This window comes from Bos indicus, chromosome 22 (assembly GCF_029378745.1).
Source record: "Bos indicus isolate NIAB-ARS_2022 breed Sahiwal x Tharparkar chromosome 22, NIAB-ARS_B.indTharparkar_mat_pri_1.0, whole genome shotgun sequence".
Lineage (NCBI taxonomy): Eukaryota > Metazoa > Chordata > Mammalia > Artiodactyla > Bovidae > Bos > Bos indicus.
In genome coordinates, this window is record NC_091781.1 from 16,103,140 (window position 1) to 16,124,879 (window position 21,740).

Genomic DNA, 21,740 nt, shown 5'->3' on the forward strand with positions numbered 1-21,740 from the left:
AATGGTCCCAGGAGAGTCCAGCCTAGTGGAAGGTTCGACCCGACCGACGTGGAGGCTTCACGGTCGCGCAGTGAACTCCAGAAGCGACAGCCACAGAGCCTCGCGGTCCTTCCGCCCGTTGAGCCTCGTCGTATTTGCCACTACCAGGCCGCGCGAGCCCCACTTCCGCTTCCGGTCCCGGGGTCTTGGCGGCGAGAGACGCGGGGCGGAGCCTCAGGTACCTGGCGGAAGGAGCAGCCTGCCCGCGGCTGGTGTGGGCTCCTGCGAGCGGAAGCGGCCTGCGTCGGCGGGAGACTGGCAGCCCCGGGCGGATGCCGCGGGCTCCACCCTCGGGCCCCACGACGGCCCCGGGGCGTGAAGACGACGCTCGAGGCCTGAGGAAGAGAAGCCGGCGGCCAGGGCTAGGCGAGGCAGGAGGCTGCGGCCCTGAGGCGGAGGGGCTCGAGGAGAGCAGGCAAAAGAGGAGGATGGTGGCTCGGGCGTCTGGGAGAGAAGAGGTGGAAAGTGACAAGTCAGGTGAGGCATCCGGGACTGGGAAGGCCTTACTTAGCGAGGCGGCGAGCGGAGGGGCTGGGGGGACATGGCGGCCTTTCAGACCCATCTGACAGGTCCACTTTAGAAGCGGCGAAGGAGGCGGAGCTCCCATTGCAAGCGGGAGGACGCCGAAAGAGAGCACTTAGGGGTCACTCCCTTTCTAGCCTTTGCACCCATTCTCCTTCACCCGTGTTTTATCGGTAGCTTTTCACTTGAATCTGCATGGACTTTACTGATGCGCACGGTTGACCAGAAAGGGGGAAAACAAAGATATTTGTCCCGTTAGGGTGCCTTGGTCAGAAGTACTATAAAAGGAGGGCTTCCCTGGTAGCTCTCCTGGTAAAGAATGCTCCTGTAATACAAGAGACCTCGGTTCCATTCCTGGGTGGGGAAGATCCCCTGGAGAAGGGATAGGCTACCCACTCCAGAATTGTTGGGTTTCCCTGGTGGCTTTGGAGAAGACAATGGCACCCCACTCCAGTACTCTTGCCTGGAAAATCCCATGGACGGAGGAGCCTGGTAGGCTGCGGTCCATGGGGTCGCTAAGAGTCGGACACGACTGAGCGACTTCACTTTCACTTTTCACTTTGATGCATTGGAGAAGGAAATGGCAACCCACTCCAGTGTTCTTGCCTGGAGAATCCCAGGGATGGGGGAGGCTGGTGGGCTACCGTCTATGTGGTCGCACAGAGTCGGACATGACTGAAGCGACTTAGCAGCAGCCTGGTGGCTCAGACAGTAAAGAATCCGCCTGCAATACAGGAGACCTGGGTTGGGAGGATCCCCTGGAGAAGGGCATGGCGACCCACTCAAGTATTCTTGCCCGGAGAATCCCCATGAACAGAGGAGCCTGGCGGGCTACAGCCGATAGGGTCACAAAGAGTCGGATACAGCTGAGCAACTAAGCACAGCACAGCACTATAAAAGGGACTCCTACCAGTGAGCCACTTTGGCTAGTGTGGAGTGATGATGCTAGAGGTTATTCAGTTACCTTAGAATTTATACAGGTTCGCATGTAGTTCCTTAATAGAAATTAGGTCTTTGATTTTAAAAACAAACCTATGTTTTCCTAGAGCTATTCAGGGAAATAAAAATGGATGACTTCACTTTTTTGTTTTGTTTTGTTTAATTTTAATTTGTATTGCTTTTTCCCCCTCAATATAAAATCTTCTCTGGTATGTTTTGTTGTTTTGATCAGCCAAGGAAAAAAGAAAAGTTACTGAAGCCTCAAGTGATGATCCACAGCCAGGGATTGACCTGGTAAGAAAGGAATCATTAACCAGTTCGGAATCTTTCCCAACAGTGGAATGCAGTGAATTTCAAAGTATGGCTTTCTTGCAGTCTTTGGGTAAGGAAAGGTTGGTAGAAGGTATTAAAAGAAGAATTCGAATTAAAAAATGTAAAAGCTTAGAAAGCCCAGCTCTCAAAATGACTGAAAATAAGGCTACACAAAACAGTAAGGTTGAATTCCAAGATGAACTGTACAAGAATACTCTGAAATATTCTTGTAACAGCTTGTCACCTGGAGTAGAAAATAATTCTGTTTTAAAATTACATGATTGCAGTTGTCTCTCCCATTCCAAGGATTGTAATGATGAAAATAACCTTGCATATAAACCTGATGGAGGATGTATGCATGTACCAGAAAATTCCTCAAAGTCAAAGAAAGAAAACCCTAGGAGTCTCATAGATAAGACTGATCCAAGCAATATTCCTCAGCTTTTACAAACTGAAGAAAACGTAATGCGAGTAAGTCAGTTATTGCTTGAAGAAAATGATTCGTACCTAAGTAAAAATAATGGCTTATTTTCCTGCCTTCAAAGTGAAAAAACTAAACATTCAATAGAGGAGAGCAGTATTGGGAGAAAATCCAGAAAAAGGATGAAGGTGTCTGAAAAAGGAAATGGAATGGTTATTGAGATGAAGTTTTCTAATATGTGTAACAAATCTGAGCTGATGTTACAAGGAAACCAAACAGGTGCTGATGGTAAAGAAACAGAGATTTTAGAAGCTAAAAAAAGTTCTTTGAAAGTTTTGAGAAAAGTAAATAATAATACGCTGTCACCAATGGATCCTTTATTAAGTCTTCCAGAAACAGGGAAAAAAACAAGTCCTGAACATTGTGCAAATGCTGTGTTTCAGAAAGCCCTTGAGCAACTTTCAAAAGAAGAAACAAAGAATGTTTCACAGCCTTTAGGATGTACCAGCATGGATCCACCAGAAGATTATTTTAAGTCAATGAAAAACTCATTAGTGAAGTCACTTAGTGATTGCTTTCCTATTGAAAAGAGGTCTTCTAGGGAAAGCTTGAAGAATGAAGCTGAAGAATCTAAATATAGCTGTCAAAGAACAATACCAATGACTGGCAAAAGAACTTGGCCTTGTTATTCATGTGCTAGAATATCTGCCCAGTGTTGGAAAAAAGCTTCCTTGCCACAAAGTTCTAGGCAGGATGATTTTCTTAAACATCAAATGAATCAAACTCACTTAACTGACTCCAAATTAATGCTACAAAGTTCTGTAACAGAAACAAACAGTGCATCTTCAAGTATAGAAAAATTGGATTCTAATTTAAATTGTTTACCTTCAGTCTCTACAGTGGAACCTACTTCAGTGGTTATAAAGGAACCTATAGTCAATGATGATGAAAAAATGAAGTCAGAGGAACTAAGCAGAAGTGCATCAGAGGTAGTTTCTAATACTACTGAAGATACTTCATTGACTAATATGACTCACAACTTAACAGGAAGTAAAAAAAAAGATAGAGGGAATTTAACAAAACTGAATTTGACGGTGGCTTCCCAGGATGGTCAGGAAGCAAATAACTCTACAAGCAAAACTGTTCATCGAAAAGCATGCATTACTAAGCAAGCACTGGTTGTTCCAGACCTAGTTAAGATACTGAACACAGGACGGCTGACTAATTTTAAAATTCCTTTACTTAAGAACAAAACAGAAAAAAGAAAAGAAATTAATGCCAAGTCATCAGAGAGAGAAGTATATAGTCCCCTAGAACTTCTTGACAGTGTATCGGGAGCAGAGGTAAGGCAGAGTAGGACTAAAGAAAATGCTGTCACAGTAACTTCAGGACCTCAATCTTTGAGTATACAACGTAGTGTAATTCCAGTGCAAGCTAGTTCTGACTCATTCTGCAGTAAGAATTCCTGTATTATTGCTCCGAGCTTTTTAAAGCAAGGTAATAATAAACAACCATCTAACCACATCTCTGCATCAGGCCGTATTATTTCTAATAATGCAGCTGGTTCTCTCACAGTTGAAAATAATACATTTTCTTGTGATCCTGGATGTATAGAGAAAAATCCCACCTTCTATTCCAATGAACAAGAACCATTCAAAGCAGTTTCCTCTGAAGTTAGTGGTAGAAAAATGACTGAGAACTTTTCAGAAATTAAAGTGGGGTTTCCAGATATTCTGAAAGCATATGAAGATGATGTCCTCTTAATTGATGTAATTCAAGATGACCCAGACCTCTTTGGAGTCTCCAATGAAGGGGAACTCTCATTTCCTTCAGAGGTTCCCATGATAAGCCAGGAGCCCAATGTTGCTGAAGAGCATCAATCGACAGACTCCAAGCACATGGAACTTCCAGACAAAAAAGAACCAAGCAATGACTTGAGGTATGCATGTTCAAATATGCCTTTTGGTGCAGATTATTGTTGCAGGTTTCAAAAGCACTTTCTGGTCTTAGGTGTCACTAATTTATTCAGTGATCATATTGATGCTCCATTATTTTTTCAACCCAGTTATTTATTAAATGTAATATAGTGTATTATTGCTGAGACCTGGAAGTGTCATTATCCTGAAACTTAGACTTGAAATAAAATGATTATTATATTTGAAATTATAATGGAGCAGATCAGCTGTTTGGAATTTTAAATGGTGGTTTATAAAGTGGCTTTTTAAATTACTGAGATTGCTTCTTTCAAAAGTCACTTAAGTTGATCTCCATGCTTTTTAATCATTGTAAATATACAGATATACTTTCATTTCAGTCAAGTTACTTATTAAGAAAAGTGCTGTATATATATTTTAACCCATTTTCTGTGGCTTCCTTGTTAGATAAAAAAATTTATTTTTCACTTGTCAGAGAAGTCTTGGAAAAGTTTATTTGAATTAAAACTTAAAAGTAAATCAAAAGTTAAACCACTTTTCAGAGGGAAAAAGCTTAAAATTTTTTTTCATGGTTTTATTTTTAGGGAGATGGTTTTAAATGATAGTTTAGTCCCCAAAGAGGGTGAGTTTGCCTGAATCATCTTTAAACAGAGCCAAGTAATAACCATCATGTTCAGGAACTTGATCTATCTGATTGGCTCAAATTTTATTTAATATTATATTTTACTAAGTTTCATAATTTTGAAGCTCTAATTTGTTTTTGTATGTTATAATACTCGAATATTGGAGTGTTTTGTGGACAGAGTCAAAATAAGAAAACACATTTCACTAAGATTCAATGGTACATGACTTAAATTTCTCTGGTATTTATAAATTTAGTGATACTACATTCTTCTTGATGTTCTTAGTGTTACAAGAACTTGTAACCTATCACCCAATAGAGTACTTTTTATATCCCAAAGGAAGAACCAAGAGCTCTATTATCTATAGATAATACTAATTATCTATTATTTTTAAAACCATGTAATGAGGATGGTAATCTGCCATTTTGAAGTGGAAAAAATGAGGGTGACAAGTTGTCCCTTGTCCAGGTTGACACTACTAGTAACAGAATCTGAACTTGAACTATCTTATAGCCCGACCTAAGTTTCTGAGTCTTCTCCTTGCCCTAATAGCTCTGTGACCTTTTAGGCAAATTATTTTACCTTATTTGTTAAAAGGGGAGGTACTTGCCTCAGGGTTGTAAGAATTAAATCAGTGAATGGATGGGACAGGTATTAGTTTGACACTAGATGAATAGTGAGAGCTCAGTAAAGGGTAGTTATTAAAGATGCTTTTAACTCTTCCTCTACCATGCTTCCTTTGAGGAATGCAAAGAGAAATCAGAGCAAATCTGGCATTCAAAAGCAAACATCTGTTAATTAACAGGATGTTGACAATGAACTGCAATTGAAGCGAGAAAGAGAGAAGTGTTACGAAGTGGGCATAAAGTTTGTTTTTTATACTTTTTTTCCTTTCTTAGAATAATGGCTGATTGCATTAAAATGACACATGTGCATTACAATAGAAGTGTAAAAGGGAGGGAATCCCACCACCCAAAATAACAAATTAATTACTCAAAATTTGTGTGCGTCATTCCAGACTTCTGTCTAGGCATGTATGGGGATATAATTTCAGAAATTAGATCATGCCACTTTTTAGTAAAAACATTTAATTTTACTTACACTTAACTTGGGGAGGGAGAGACTGAAGTAAAACTAAAGGAATTGCTGAATCAAAAACCTCTTTACCACAAGAAATTAGTTCCTAACAGTTGGTCCCAAGCTAATAAGAAAGATTATTTTAAAGTTTGAGTTTTGTTATCATGACTTTTAAAAATTGTGTTCTAACTTCAGACAGTAACATTTGCTTTCCTGATAAAAGACGAACATATTCACTTTTTCTCCCAATCTTACCCCTTACATTTTTCTTAAAATTTCTTGTTTTTTCTTGTTAAGGCTTGTAACGTTTACATTCTCATCAATAATCTGAATTTCCAAAGACTTCATTCTGTATTTAAGTTGATTCAGTCTTTACCATCAATTCTTTTTACTCTCCTTTAATCTTGACTATTTTGATTCATTTCTTAGTTGACTAGATTTCAGAGCAATTTTTTTTCAATGGTTCTTGATTGTTGTGTTTCCTAAGATCTTGGGCACATAAGAATGCCTATTGTGAACAAGTTGGGTAAAAAATTCTTAGTTTGTATTTTTTCTTCTCACAACTATATAGTTATTCATCCCAGCTTTCTGGCTTTGAGTGTTATAGTGGAAAAGTCTGAGGCCAAACTAATTCTCCATTGCCCGTCTCTAAACTGCCTTCTTTTTTTTTATTCACTTCTTGCTTTCTGTTTTAGGATTATGTATTGTATCAAATTATGTATCAGATTTTCCTGCCCAAGCTGAACCATTTTGGTTTGCAGTATCAAATTTACTTCAGATAGTTATTCTGTTATTTTAACTTCATTTTCCTTCATGGCAGAAACATCAATGATACTTGTATTAGCTCTTCTTTTTCTTTCATTTCTGCTTCTAAAGTTTGGATTTTTAAATAAACTTGAAAATTTCCTTAGTAGTTATTTTAGTATTTTCCTTTTTCTACATTGGAAATACCAGTTTTACAGTTATCCACAGTGCTAGAATAAACTTTAACAGGAAAAAATGGAGGCCTGATCACCAGAGGGTCTAATAGTTGTACAGAAAATTGTTAATGAATGGTTCTAGAACTAGATGAAGCTTAAAATATAATTTCTAATGTCATCTCTCTCCCTTTTACCAACCAGTTGCTAATTAATACATTCTTTTTTCCTCAATCTGTGACACTAAGAGTTTGAAACCTGTTAGATTCTGAGTTTCTGTGTTGTTGTTGTTCAGTTTCCCAGTCCTGTCCCATTCTTTGTGACCCCATGGGCTGGAGCACACTAGGCCTCTCTGTCCCTCACCATCTCCTGAAGTTTGTCCAAGTTCATGTCCATTGCATCAGTGATGCCATCCAGCCATCTTATCCTCTGTCTCCCCACTCTCCTCCTGCCTTCAGTCTTTCCCAGCATCAGGGTCTTTTCTAATGAGTCAGCTCTTCTCATCAGGTGACCAAAGTATTGGAGCTTCAGCTTCAGCATCAGTCCTTCCAACAATATTCAGGGTTGATTTCCCTTAAGATTGACTGGTTGGGTCTCCTTGCTTCCATAGGAATTTCAGGAGTCTTCTCCAGCACCGTAGTTTGAAGGCATCAATTCTTCCGCACTCTTTTTTACGGTCCAGATCTCACAACCATATATGACCACTGCGAGGACCATAGCTTTGACTATACAGACCTTTGACGGCACAGTAATGTCTCTGCTTTTCAGCACACTATCTAAGTTTGTCACGGCTTTCCTGCCAAGAAGCATCTTCTGATTTCATGGCTTCAGTCACCATCCTCAGTGATTTTAGAGCCCAAGAAAATGAACTCTGTCACTACTTCCACCTTCTCCCCCTCTATTTGCCGTGAAGTAATGGGACACTGACTCAATGGACATGAGTTTGAGTAAACTCCAGGAGTTGGTGATGGACAGAGAGGCCTGGCGTGCTGCAGTCCATGGGGTCGCAAAGAGTCGGACACAACTGAGTGACTGAACTGAACTGAATGGGGCCAGATGCCATGATCTTAGTTTTTTTTAATATTTTAGTTTTAAGCATCTCTTTCACTTTCCTCCTTCCCCCTCATCAAGAGGCTCTTTAATTCCTCTTCACTTTCTGCCTTTAGAGTCATGGGAGAAACATCAACAACTTCAGATATGCGAATGATACCACTCTAATGGCAGAAAGCAAAGAGTTCCTGTTTTACAGAAATAGAAATTGAAGATGGCTAAGCCTGGAAGTTTTCAGAAGCTCTAAACTATCTCTTCTTGGTAAAATAGGTGGACAAACCTGAGTTAATTTAATGGTTGGGGGAAGTAGTCTCAGACCTTGTTAAGGAGAATTTGTAAGGTATTTCAGTTATGTTAGAATATGTATTCATTGTCAATCTCCACAGTGTTGGAAGTCCATATTAAATTTCAAAGCATTAGCATGTTAGAACTAATTCCTGAAGACTTGAACTGATGAACTTAGAAATGGATAATGAGTAAAATTGGTAAAACTTTTGAGTTAGCCTGTGAGTATAGTGATCTGAAAATGTCTGTAATAGTCAATGCTGTTAATCTGTACTAGGACACAGCATTATCTGCAGTCACAAATACTAAAATTTCAGTTGAGTGATATTATACAGTGGATCATTGAGATTTTTAAAATCTGCCAAATATTCAAGGGAATTACTATTAATATATAGCTGGGGCTTCCCTGGTGGCTCAGTAGTGAAGAATCTGCCTGCCAGTGCAGGAGACACAAATTTGATCCATGGGTCAGGAACATCCCCTAGAGAAGGAAATGGCAAGTCATTCCAGTATTCTTGCCTGGGAAATCTCATGAACAGAGGATCCTGGCAGGCTGCAGTCCATCAAATCACAAAGGGTCAGATGTGAATTAGTGACTACACAACAACTATATAACTAGGGAATTGGGAACTAAAGTGTTTGAAATGAAAATATGTAAACTGAGGTACAAGAACACTCAGTTCAGTTAAGTTGCTCAGTCATGTCTGACTCTCTGCAGCCCCATGAGCTGCAGCACGCCAGGCCTCCCTGTCCAACACCAACTCCCAGAGCCTACCCAAACTCATGTCCATTGAGTCGGTGATGCCATCCAATCATTTCATCCTCTGTCATCCCCTTCTCCTCCTTCCCTCAATCTTTCCCAGCATCAGGGTCAAATGAGTCAGCTTTTCGCATCAGGTGGCCAAAGTATTGGAGTTTCAGCTTCAGCATCAGTCCTTCCAATGAATATTCAGGACTGATTTCCTTCAGAACTGACTGGTTGGGTCTCCTTGCAGTCCAAGGGACTCTCAAGAGTCTTCTCCAACATCACAGTTCAAAAGCATCAATTCTTCTGCACTCAGTTTTCTTTATAGTCCAACTCTCACATCCATACATGACTACTGGAAAAACCATAGCTTTGACTAGATGGACCTTTGTCGGCAAAGTAATGTCTCTGCTTTGTAATATGCTGTCTAGGTTGGTCATAACTTTCCTTTCAAGGAGTAAGCGTCTTTTAATTAGGTTAGAAAAGAGGGTTGTGTATGCTCTTGTATGTTTGATGCTCAGTTGAACCCACATCTCTTATATCTCCTGCATTGGCAGGTGGATTCTTTACCACCTGGGAAGCCCAGATAAGAGGGTTGAGAAAAACCAAAATTTGTACTGCTCCTTAGCGATTGGATTGATTTAGATTGACAAAGGGAAAAAAGTTTGAGTCCCATTAGACCCATGCCTAGCATGAATGTACCCTGGGTAAACTATATCATCTCAAGAAACCCACCCCACTTACTTCCCCAGAATCTTAGAAAATTAGTTTTTTTCCCCCAAGAGATTTGCCTTCTGTCACCAGGTTTACCATGCCAAATTCCCGAAAAAAACAAACAAAAGAAAAACCAGTTTCCAGCAAAAGTAAAGGTCATTCTCTCTCTCTCCCTCATGTATTGTATATAGACTCCTTGGCCTGTCTTTCAAGAAGTTCACCTTGGTCCATTTTCCCTTTTCACTGAGTGTCTGAGGCACTAATTCTAGTACATAATTTTACACTTAATTGTAAGAACTGACATTTTGTGTCTATCCTATGCTAGCTACATATATTATTTCAGCAAGTGGAACCATTCAGAGATTGAAACTGGCCCTATCTTTAAAACTGAGTCAAAGTCACTAACTTTCCAAAGAACACTCAGCTCAGTCAGTATCAGAGCTCAGATCTGGACCCAGGCCCACCTGCTCCAAAATCTGTCTCCCCTCCCCAAAACAGCATGCTGGAAGAGTGGCATTTTGGCTATCTCTATGGCTTCAAATCCACTACTCTATAGACTTGCCAGCAAACATTGTTTTCTTTTGGCCCCTTTCCTCTCTCATCTCATCTTCCTCTTTAAAGTATCAGGTATAAAGAAGCATTGTTCTGATTTTTACTTTTTTGTCTTTTGGACCACATAAACCATTGTTTGTTTTTGCTAGAATAAATAGTATTGTACTTGATGGAGTTATTATTTGTAACATCAGGAAACCGAGCACTGCACATCATGGCATTAGGCTTGGGAACCTCTGGCCCAGTGAATTGGATACTGTAATACTTCTCTGCTTTTGGCCACTACTATCTACAGAATAATTGCCCCAGTAAGTTTAGGGTAGTCTTTTTCACAATCAGGATGTGAATATATAAATAAGTGAACATCGACTGCATTCAGCTATAGTTAGCATCTCGAAAGGAAGCAGTAACGTTCTGAATTTTTATTGGGCAATAGTTTTCAAGTTTTTTCTGTTAATAATTATTCTAGAGCTGTCATCTTCAAACCTTTTTGTCAGTTACCCATACTAACGATACATTTTACATTACAATCTGGTACATACTTATGAATATGTAAGACACTGGATTTATAAAAATAATATTTTCCTTACTACAAGTGGTGTAGTATCATATTTTTATTTTATTCTGTTTTACTTAAAAATCCTGGTTGGAACCCATTAAATTTCATCACTCCCTTGAAAAATGCTCTGTTAGAGGATAAACTTCATGTAATCTGTGTTGTTCTTCAGAAGCTTCCCTAAGTCTCCTCTCCTTTTTACTCAGATCTTCTCTTTTGATTCCCTGTATTCTGTAGCCTCAACCAAGTCTGCTTCTCTCCTTTCCTCCTCCTCCCTTTCATTTTTCTCCCTTTCTGCTCCACTGACACAAAGTTGTAATATATTTATGGGAGTTACAGTTTTATTTTTTCTACTCTAGGTAAAGTTAAAAATTTTACATCTCTTTGTGTCTCACAAATTTGAAACAAAATTACTTCTAACAAGATTGGCATGTGCAATCTTACCTTCCTTGTAAGTTAGTTGTTCGTAGTGAAAAGTTTCTCACCCTTATGAACTATACCAGCAGTATTAAAAGTACTCTTGTAATACTTTGATATAAAAGCAGTACACTTGCTATACCTATTTGCCTTTTGGGGTTTGGATTTTTTTTAAGGAGTAATCTCTTATGTGTCTGGAGCCATACCTCTTTGTGAATATAACTTTCAGGATAATTTGAAACATCCTTCAATTCTCTTATTTATTGAGTCAGTTCATCTTTTTCATGTTATTACCTTAAATCTCTCTCATGGTTTTTCCTTTCTCTCAATTCTCACTGCTATTATCTTATTCATATTTTTTCTATATTATTACAATTAGCTCCTAGTTAATCTTCCTGAGCTCTTTTGGTATATCCTCCTCTTCAGTAATTTTCGGAAATAGAAATTGATCTTCCAGTGACTGCTGGCAATGCTCCAGTGGCTTTCAGCCACCTAAGGTCAGAGTCTAAATTGCTTGGCGTGGCTTTTTATGGCTCTTTGGTGGATCTGCATCCGTTCTCTCTTTGGCAGCTATGGGGCTGTTGAGGGGAAAAGTGCAAGGAGAGGCTAATAAAAGATGAGCAGCGCAGGCAGCTCACTGTTTCCACAATGTCAGATATTTGAATCCTTTTACATATGTTTCTTTATCTGCAAATTCCTTTCTTTTCATTCAGTTGTCCTTTAAATCACATTTGAGATGTTATTCTAGGGATTTGTTCCAATAGTTCTCTTGGCCTGTATCTCAGGATATTATGTATGTGTGCCTTCTCCTATATCGGAAGTTCCTAAACAGGAATATTCATTTGAGTCTCCCTCATGTCTGGCCAGGAAGATGTTAGGGGCTGAGTATACAGAGAGCAACTAGATGCCTATGGACCTTATTTTCATAGAGTGTTTAGTCTATCAAGGGCTGCAAATGATTAAACAAATACAATAAAATATGATAGGAAAAATACAAGATGTTGAAGGCTTCCTGGTCCTCGTGACATTTAAGATGAACACTAAAGAATAAGCAGAAACTAGGCAATAGGCAAAGAAAAGTGAGTAGAAAAGTGAGAGGGAAGCAAGAGTCTATAGACAGGCCCACAGGGAAGAGCATGTTACAACTGAGAGACAGAAATAACATGCCACGGCTTAGTGTTTAGGTGGTAGGAAATGAAGCTATAGAATATGCAGAAAGCTCCGTTGTGTGGGGCCTTGTAAATAGGATGACAGTAGAATTGACCTTTTGAGTTGCAAAAATTTTGAGAGGGACATGGGGAGGTATTAATAATTAATACACCAGGTTAAGAGGCATACACGAATCATCCTAGATAAACTAGAATCCATAGTGATTTTGAACTTTATTCTAAGAACATATCAGGATTCACTGAAGGACTTTTTAAGTAGAAAATTTGATCAGATTTACAGTTTAAAAATCATAATAACTTGGGTGTGGAAAATAAATTGGCAAAGAGCTGTTGTAATAACTAGATCAAAGCACATGGTGACTTCAGCCAGCAGTGGGGGTGGATTTAAGAGAGATTTTAGGAAGTGCAGATCTATTCATCACATGGTGGCAAGGTCCAAGGTAGGAGTTAAGGATGATACCTGGTTTCTCTTGTTTCAAAGAAGGGCATTTTCAATTCCCTGATCAGAACAGTTAGGACTGTGGAACAGTGCTGGTTATGAGCTCAAATTTAGACATGTTGAGTTGAAGAGACCTTTGAAATATTGAAATGGAGATACTCTAGTAGATAGACATGAGTCAAGATGGGGTGAGGGAGATTTGTATATGTTTCTGTCTGGTTTGTAATTTTATTTTTCCTTTCTTTAAACTGTATACTTATAATTGGCAGCCTCATGAGTTTTCTAGGTGTAATCTGAAACTGTCCCCACAACACACACACACACACTCACACACACACAAGGCAGAGGGAAACCAGAGAAAGAGGCAAATCACTCCAGATTAATAGGTAACAGGTTTAGTAAGCAAGTCCTTCCCTGGTAGCTCACATGGTAAAGCATCTGCCTACAATGAGGGAGACCCAGGTTCGATCCCTAGGTCAGTAAGATTCCTTGGAGAAGGAAACGGCAACCCACTCCAGTATTCATGCCTGGAAAATCCCATGGATCTGGGGAGCCTGGTGGGCTACAATCCATGGGGTCGCAAAGAGTCGGACACGACTGAGCGACTTCACTTTCACTTCACTTAATAAGCAAAGGAACTTACTTCCGAGGCTTGTCTTGGGCAGCTGCATGATGAGCAGATCTTCACTCCAGTCCACCAGAACCTTTTTTTCTTTGGACTGTGCTGGGTCTTTGTTGCTTGTGCGGGCTTTTCTCTAGTTCCAATGAGCAGGGGCTATTCACTAGCCATGGTGCGTGGGCTTCTTGTAGCGGTGGCTTCTCTTGTTGCGGAGCACAGGCTCTAGAACACACCGGCTTCAGTAGTTGTGGCTCGTGGGCTCATTAGTTGCAGTTCTCAAGCTCTAGAGCACAGGCTCAATAGTTGTGACACATGGGCTTAATTGTTCCACGACATATGGGATCTTCCTGGATCAGGGATCAAACCTGCCTCCTGTGTTGGCAGGAGATTCTTTAGCACTGAGCCACCAGGGAAGACCCTCCAGAATACTTGAAGATTACATAGAAACCTTAACTGAGTTCAGTCACATATAGCATCCAGATGGTCTCAACAGCACCTACCATCCCAAGGCAGTGTCCTTGGGCACCTTCCAGTGTGGGAAAGGCAAGCAGAACACACATTCCAAGGACACATGAAGGAATGAGGAGTCCCAGATTACCTGGGTCCAGCTCACAGGTCGGCCAGCAGTTACCTCCTCTAACAACTTCTGTTTCTAGTATTTATGTTGGGGGAAAATTACTTCATGTTTTCCAAAGCCTTCAAAGAATGGTGTATATAAAATGTGTTTTCTTCTTTCTTGGCTAGGAAGTATCCCTGAACCAATGGGCAGTCATAGAACTGTAGGACAAGTTTAATAAAACTCATTTATTAAAGGAATAAGTAGTGAGGTCATGGGTGTTTACTATATTATATTTGGTGTACTTTTATTTATTTTTTGTCTTAAGTTTTTAAAAGTGAAATAATATTAAGCCATTTTTTGAGTGGCTCCTGTAAATGTAGTTTTCATTTGTTGAGCCTATGCCATTGGCTTTAAGAACATTTTATCTCATTTAATCCTCACAGTAACCTCATGAGTGGGTGGCATTCTCATTTTATAGATGTGGTTAGACTCAAAGAAGTTTAATAATTTTACTACAATTGACATAGTAAGTGGCAGAACAATATTTGAACCCAGGTTGGCTTAACTGTCATCTCCATAGCTGTTACTATTAGATCTTAGGTTGTATTCAGAGACTACCAAAAAAAAAGACTCAAACTGCTCACAAACTCATCCTTTTACATTGACAGTAAGACACATATATGCATGCTTGAGAGTAAGAGTTAGTCATTATCTTGCATTGATGTAATACTTAAAAAAAATGTTTCAAATGCTTGGTATATGTTCTCAGTTCTCTTTGAGTAACAAAGTTTGAATGGCAGCACTTCCTAACCATTGTGGTGAATGTGATTAAAGGATCAAATTCAGAATTGACTTAGGTGTGTGTCCCTGAATAGTACTCTGACCTTGGAGGACTTGAGCTGATGTTCACCAGCTGCTAAAGCTAGTGTTATATAATGTTTAGAGAAGTGGATAGTTCTGCAAGAATATGTGATAATGTTTAAGCTCTGTTTGCTTTGTAATAGGGAACTGCCTGTACCGGATCCTGGATCAATGAAGTCAGAGATCTGTGCTTCCTTGTCAGCAGGTAAAACTTGACATTTTCATAATGTATAGCATTGAAGTGTTTTTGTATCTCTGTTTAGGCACAGTCAGAATAAATTCATTTAAAAAGGAGGCTTTTCATTTCAGAGTCTGTCAACCCTCTTGTACACACTTTGTCAGTTTTTCTCAGTTTTAACTACCTGGTTGGCAGATCAGATTTTGAGAAATTTTCCATTTGATTATTTAAAAAATAACTTTGTTAGGCTTTATCTACAAAAGATAATTGAACTCAGCAATTTTTGTAGTCTTATTTTGAAACCGAAATATGTATTTAAGCTTAATCATATTTTAAATGAGTCCTTTTTAAAAAAAAAATAAATAAATAAATGAGTCCTTTTTAATATTTTTTGTAATTAACAGTTAATCATAAGTTTAAATAACCAAATCTTTGCAGGAAATAATTTAATTGGAAAGTTAATTTCAGAAACTTCCAAGTTTTAAAAATATATTGAAAATAACTGGACATGATCAAGAAAGATTCTTAAATTTATCTTTATGTCTTAATTTTGTGTTACTGCCATATCTTTTTATACCATGTAATGGAGTTATTTTGATAGAGAGGGAGGAATAAATGTATAATTTGCTGAAAATGCTATTTCATATTTGTCACATTGGACTTTAAAAGAGTCTCTGAATTCTAACTCACTTTTAGAACAATCTCTAAATGACTTGGTTATTTTGCCATTTAAAGTTTCTACAGTTGAATATTACTTCTTTTCAGCAAGTGAGATAAAACATGATTCCAAAGATGCAAACATTTCCTTAGGAGAAGTTACTCATGAAACTTCTTCAAATGAAAAACCGAGAGGCCTAAGTGAACAGACAAAAAGTTCAGACTTGGACGAAAAGGTACTAGAGAATTTTTTGCATTTCCTTATTTCTTGGTCCAGATGGTGGTAAATATAGAAGTTCATCTTAGCCGTGCACTCACGCAACAGGATAATGCCTATTTTTGAATAAAAGTCACATCATTCTGGCCATGGACTATATAGTTTGGTACCTGGCATAAGCACAGTATTAACAGAGTCTCACTCGTCTGAGAAAATAGGGTGTACTATTTAATTACATATTTAGCTTTTAAGGTTCTTCTCAAACCTATATGAATCTTTCAAAATTGTTACATATCTTCCTGCCTCAGTAAACACAAAGTACTAAATATCATTTGATATTCTTTGAAATTTTGGAATATCACAGTGCCTGAGTGCTATGAATGCAAGCATCAGTTATTCAACCACAGATGCAGAAGGCCTAGGAATTGAATATAAACCTAATTTGATGTTGAAACACACCACTGGTGTATGATATGGGGAAAACAGGGTATCAGTTATCTGCCAGATAAAGTGTATGATTGCCTTAACCTGTTGAATAATTTAATTGACACCTCAACAACTATTTCATGGTTTCTTCTTTCTCCTTATTCCTCCTGATTTGTCCTCACAGCTAGCGACTTTATTTCCTGCTTCACCAACAAAATTGAAACAATTGGAAAGGAACTTAAGTTCCCACCAACATGTTAGACCACCTACCTGCATCTGTTCCCGAAACTCCAGTTTTTCCTGTTACAATGGGTGAACAGGCCAAGGCTGTTCCTTCCACCTGTGTGCTAAAATCCACCTCTTCTCTCTCTTAAAATACGCTGCAGCAATTCTCCTTTCATTACTGGATCATTCTGTTCGACATCAGCATTCTTTTCTCCCATCTTCAAACAAAACCACAAAAAAAGCACTTTCGAGGTTCCTTTTTCCTTTTTAGCAGTCATCCTGTTTCTCCAAAAGCTTGTCTAGACTCACCATCTCCAGACTTTTTCCTCCAGTTCCAAAGATACTCGCCTTCACCTCCGCCAAAACTACCCTTCTTACACTTCCCAGCCACCTCCTCGTTGCTGAATCTAATGGACATAGTTCAGTCTTAATCTTACTGAAACTGTCACTAGTATTTAGCAGTTAATTACACTTTTGTTGAAACATTTTTTTCACATGACTTTCAGGATAAATATAACCTGCCTGGTGTCATTTCTGTCTACAACTTCCCAGTTGGTTTTGCTGGTCTCTCCTGATCTCCCTGACCTCTATGTGTTGGAGCAACCCAGCACCTAGACCAGAAATCTGTTCTTTTTTCTGTCTAGATTTGCTCCTTAGATGATCTCATGCAACCTCATTGCACTGAATGCCACCTGTGTGCTAAGACTCTCAAGTTCACATCTCCAGCTTGAACTTCTTCTCTGAGCTGCAGAGCTTTGTATCTAGTTGCCTGCTTGACTTTTCCACTGGGATGTCCAATTGGGCTTCTCAAACCTAACATGTTCCAAACTGAACTCCTGTTATATGTCCCCTCCCCTGCCACACACGAGCCTTTCCTGTCATTTTCCCCCTTTTCTATTAATGGCAACCCCATCCTTGATAAATCACTTAGGCTTGAAACCTTGGATTTTCTTCCTTTCTTTTTCTCTCACTCCATATGCAGACCGTAAGGAAATCCTGCTGGCCTCAGCTTCAGATGATGTCTGGAAATTGTCCTCTTTTCTTCACTCCCACCCACACCACATCACACCCAGGCCCAGCCTTGTATCATCTCCTGCCTGAATTACTGCAGGGGCTTCTTAACATTTCTCCAGCTTCTAATATTATTATCTTATAGTTTATTGTCAACACAGCATAGGTTAGATCATGTTACTCTTCCCCTTCAAATTTTCCAGTGGCTTTTAATATTCAGGCTCAAAGCCACAGTCCTTACTATGACCTACTTGACCCTTTATCTGTCCCCTCCTCCTCCTCCCCAACCTTGAATCCTCTCTGATCTGACTACTCTCCTTAGCTCTTGCACCCTGACCCCCTTAGCCTCCTTCTGTTCTTGGAACAAACCAGGCTTTCTCCTACTTCAGGGCCTTTGATTTTGGCATTTATCTCCTAAAAAAAATAAAAACTATATAGCTGACTTTCTTATTTCCTTCACATCTTTACTCAGATTTCATGTTCTCAGGGAGACCTCCCCTGGCCGTCCAGTCTAAAATTGCAATGTTCTCCTTGCTGTCAACATTTCATATCCCCCTTTCTTGTACTTGTCATAATATAACATCCTTTACATTTACTTATTTATGTTTATCTCTGTCTCCTCCTGCTAGAATGAAACTCCGTAAAGGCAAAGATTTTTGTCCATTTTGCTCACAAATGAATCTTTCACACCTAGAGCAGTGGCTGATAGAGAATAATAATACAAATGATTGTAGGTTTTTGTTTCTTGTATGTGTTTTTGTTTGTTTTGGCCACCTTGCATGGGAGGTCATGGGCCAAGCCTTTAACAGATAACATATGGACAACCCAGATTTACTGAGTTAATACTTTACTGTACATGAAATGTGTACTATTATTTCCCTTCACAGATGAAAACACTGAGACTTAGTATCTTATCCAGGGTCACACAGTAGAGTCCCTTGACTCTATAGCAGAGGTCAGCAAACCTTTACTTTAAAATTTAGACTAGATAGTAACACTTCTCTGGCTTTGTGATCCCTATGGTTGCTGTCACAGCTACTTAACTCTGTCGCTATAACAAGAAAGAAGCCATAGACAGTATGAAAACAAATGTCAATTGCTGTGTTCAAATAAATCTTTATTTACAAAAACAGGCAGCCTGCAGGCTATTGCTTGCCAACCTTTGCTCTAAAACATTAAAAAATAAACAGTTTGTATCCTGTTGTTGTTAAAGCAGAGAGAAGACTTAATGCATTCTCTTCTGCAAGGATAGATTTTAAGAGATGTTTGCCAGAATTCACTGAGTTCTTAACGCTAAATATTTTAAAGATGTAGACTGTTTTCAATATTAGCTCTTTTAAAAATAATCCACAAAAGCATTTAGCTGCTTCCTAGAGTGATGCTATTTTTTGGATTTGTTTAAGAGAAGAGAAATGATGCTTTTATCCTTCTGATACCATGGTAAGCTTCAAAGTATCAACCCTTTAGAAAATACATGACCCTGTCAATAATATTTAAGATATCTGGCCCCCAGATTTGGGGATTAACAAACTTTAACTATCTGTCACCTTACATTTTAGGAATTTTAGAGGGTAAATAAGTTGATTTATAGGGCATAGGTCTAGATTACCATTTTTTCTGCTTTTATGTATGGTTTTCTGTGAATTTTTAGAAATGCTTCCTTATTGATTTTATATATCTGTATATATTTCTGTCTTTTCCACCTATAGGCCTTGTTTTTTCTTTTATGTATCAGTTATACTCAGAATCCATATACAACAATTTTTAGGTTTACCATGGTGGTAATTGCTTAGTGATTCTAGTTTTGAGCCCCAGATAGTCAAAATGCTAGTGTCCTTAATTTTTATTTGGAAACAATTGTAAATTCACAAGAAGTTGCAAAAGTAGTTTCCCCGCATGATTTCATCTTAACGCCCGCTATCAGAAGCAGAAATTTGGTATTAGTATAATGAGGGTGTGCAGTTCTGTGTATTTTATCAAGTGTGCAGATTTTTGTAACCTGTAGTGCAATCAAGATGATAATTACATCATTACAAAGACCCTCCTTATACTACCTCTTTGTCACACCTCCCTCCCTACCCCTAACATCTGTTAAGCTTAGCAACCATTAATATGTTTTCCGTCTCTATAATTTGGTATTTTGAAAGAAGCGCCCAGGTTTGCACTTGCTGGGCTCTCTGGTGATGGCATGCTTAGGTTTCTTCAACAACTTTGGTGGGCTCATCCTCCAGGTTATTTCCCGGGGTAGTAGGGAGTTGAAATGTTTCTTCAGTTCTTTTAGTGTCACCTGGGTTGTTTGGAGTCTGCCTTACAAAGGTATAGCTCAAGGGTCAGCTGGAGGTTTGGACCAAATTTAAAGCACATTTAGGGACTTCCTCTCTTAGGCTGTCTCCTTTCCAGGGTCCCCAACCTCACATCCCAGTTTCTGACTTTGCCTCAACTCTGTCTTCTGGTTCTTTGTTTCATTCAGAAGGGCAAATTTTTAGCCTTCCAAGTGGTTACAACTGAGTTCTCCCTTTAAGAATAAATTCATAAAAACAAGACTGTTACCCAGTGTCATAAAAACAGGACTGTTACCCGGTGTCATTCCCTCTTTCCCTCCAGACTGTGTCTGCTTTTCGTATCTCTCCGGTGTCTTCAGGCAGTTAGTTTGTTTGTTTGTTTGTTTGTTTGTTTTTGTATTTTGTCTAGGGTTTATAGTTGTTACTTAAAGAAGGATTAGCCCAGTAAGAGATACATACTTGCCATTTTTTAAACTGGACCTATTGTGTATTCTTTTTATTTTTTGTTTCAAATGTTAAACTTTTCATTTTATTGTGGGATATAGCCCATTAATAATGTTGTGGTAGTTTCAGGTGAACAGCTAAGGGACTCAGCCATACATGTACATGTATCCATTCTCCCCCAATCCCATCCAGGCTGCATCCAGTTTTTTTTAATATCTTGTCTAAGGTTTATAGTTGTTACCTGAAAAAGGATTAGTCCAGTAAGAGATACTTGCCGTTTCTCTAACTGGACCTATTGTGTATTCGTTTTAATTTTATACAAACGATAGCATACCATTCCATCTTTTTTAAACTTACTATATAATAGAGAGTGTTTCCTTTCCATATATGTAAGGATGCTTTCTCTTTACAATTATATAATTATCCACTATATGGATATACTCTGTTCAACAAGTTCCACTATTGATGGGCACTTGGTTTGTTCCCATTTTCTTGCTATTTTAACATTGTTGCATTATGCATCCTTGAGCATAAGGCATTTTGCATATGTGCAAGCATTTTTGGATTGATTCTTAGAAGTAGAATTTTCAGATTGCCCTACATAAAGATTGCTTTGATTTATGCTTCCATCAACATTGTATGGGAATGACAGTTTTCTCCCCCATACACTCACCAACTCAGTATTAAAATTTTTTTTATTTTTGTCCATCTGTGTATTTTTACAAATGACTTTTCACTTGCTTTCCTCTTATGAGTCTAGTTAAGCATCTTTTAGTATGTGTAAAAGCCATTTACATTTTCTTCTGTGAACTTCTTTTTTATGTCCTTTGCCCATTTTTCTTTTCAGATTTTGATCTTTTTTTATTTGCAGGAACTTTTCATATATTAAACATATTGGTTCTCTGTCATATGTTGCCCTAGCTTTTCCTATTTTTCATTTGTATTTGACTTAGTAGAGGAACTTTTTACCTTGAAGGAGCTTTTTATTTTTATTTAGTCCAATGTATCAGTTTTATTTTATGATATTTGAGTTGTGAGTTGTATTTAGAGAAAGACTTCCCTGTTTTGGAGTTAAAATTTTTCACCTGTATCTTTTTATAGTATTTTTTGGTGTTATTTATTATATTTAAATTTATCAATATAAATCTAAATTTTATCTTGGAAGAAAGAATGTAGAAACAATGTAACCTTTCTATTCTTATTTTGACAGTTGATTTTGTCATCTTAGCATATGAAAATACTTTAAATGTTTGTATTTAGACCTGTTGATCCATAATTCATTGTTTCTGCCTTTGGTGTTATCTTAGGCTTTCTCTACTCTCCAAATTACATAACTACTCATATTTTATTTTCAATACTTTCAGTATTTTTTATATTTAAATATTTATTGAATGTATTTTGGAATATGGTGAATTGGTGCCACGCTTATTTTCCATCCAACTTAACTACCTGTTAGTTGTTCTGTTACTATTTATTGAATCATTTCCTCACAAATTTCAAGTGCCATCTTCAATATTTTCAGTTTTTATGTATAGAATGACTCCTTCTCT

At 38.4% G+C, this 21,740-nt stretch overlaps 1 protein-coding gene across 1 annotated transcript in view; it reads left to right on the forward strand.

Moving 5' to 3' along the window:
- Window positions 1–242: 242 nt before the first annotated feature.
- The window catches only part of TOPAZ1 (testis and ovary specific TOPAZ 1), a 60,916-nt gene continuing 39,418 nt past the window's right edge, over window positions 243–21,740 (forward strand). The window contains exons 1-4 of the mRNA XM_070776193.1: window positions 243–516; window positions 1,733–4,172; window positions 14,894–14,955; window positions 15,694–15,821. Coding sequence (XP_070632294.1) covers window positions 312–516; window positions 1,733–4,172; window positions 14,894–14,955; window positions 15,694–15,821 — 2,835 coding nt within the window. The 5' untranslated portion in view covers window positions 243–311. The remainder of the gene's footprint in view (window positions 517–1,732; window positions 4,173–14,893; window positions 14,956–15,693; window positions 15,822–21,740) is intronic.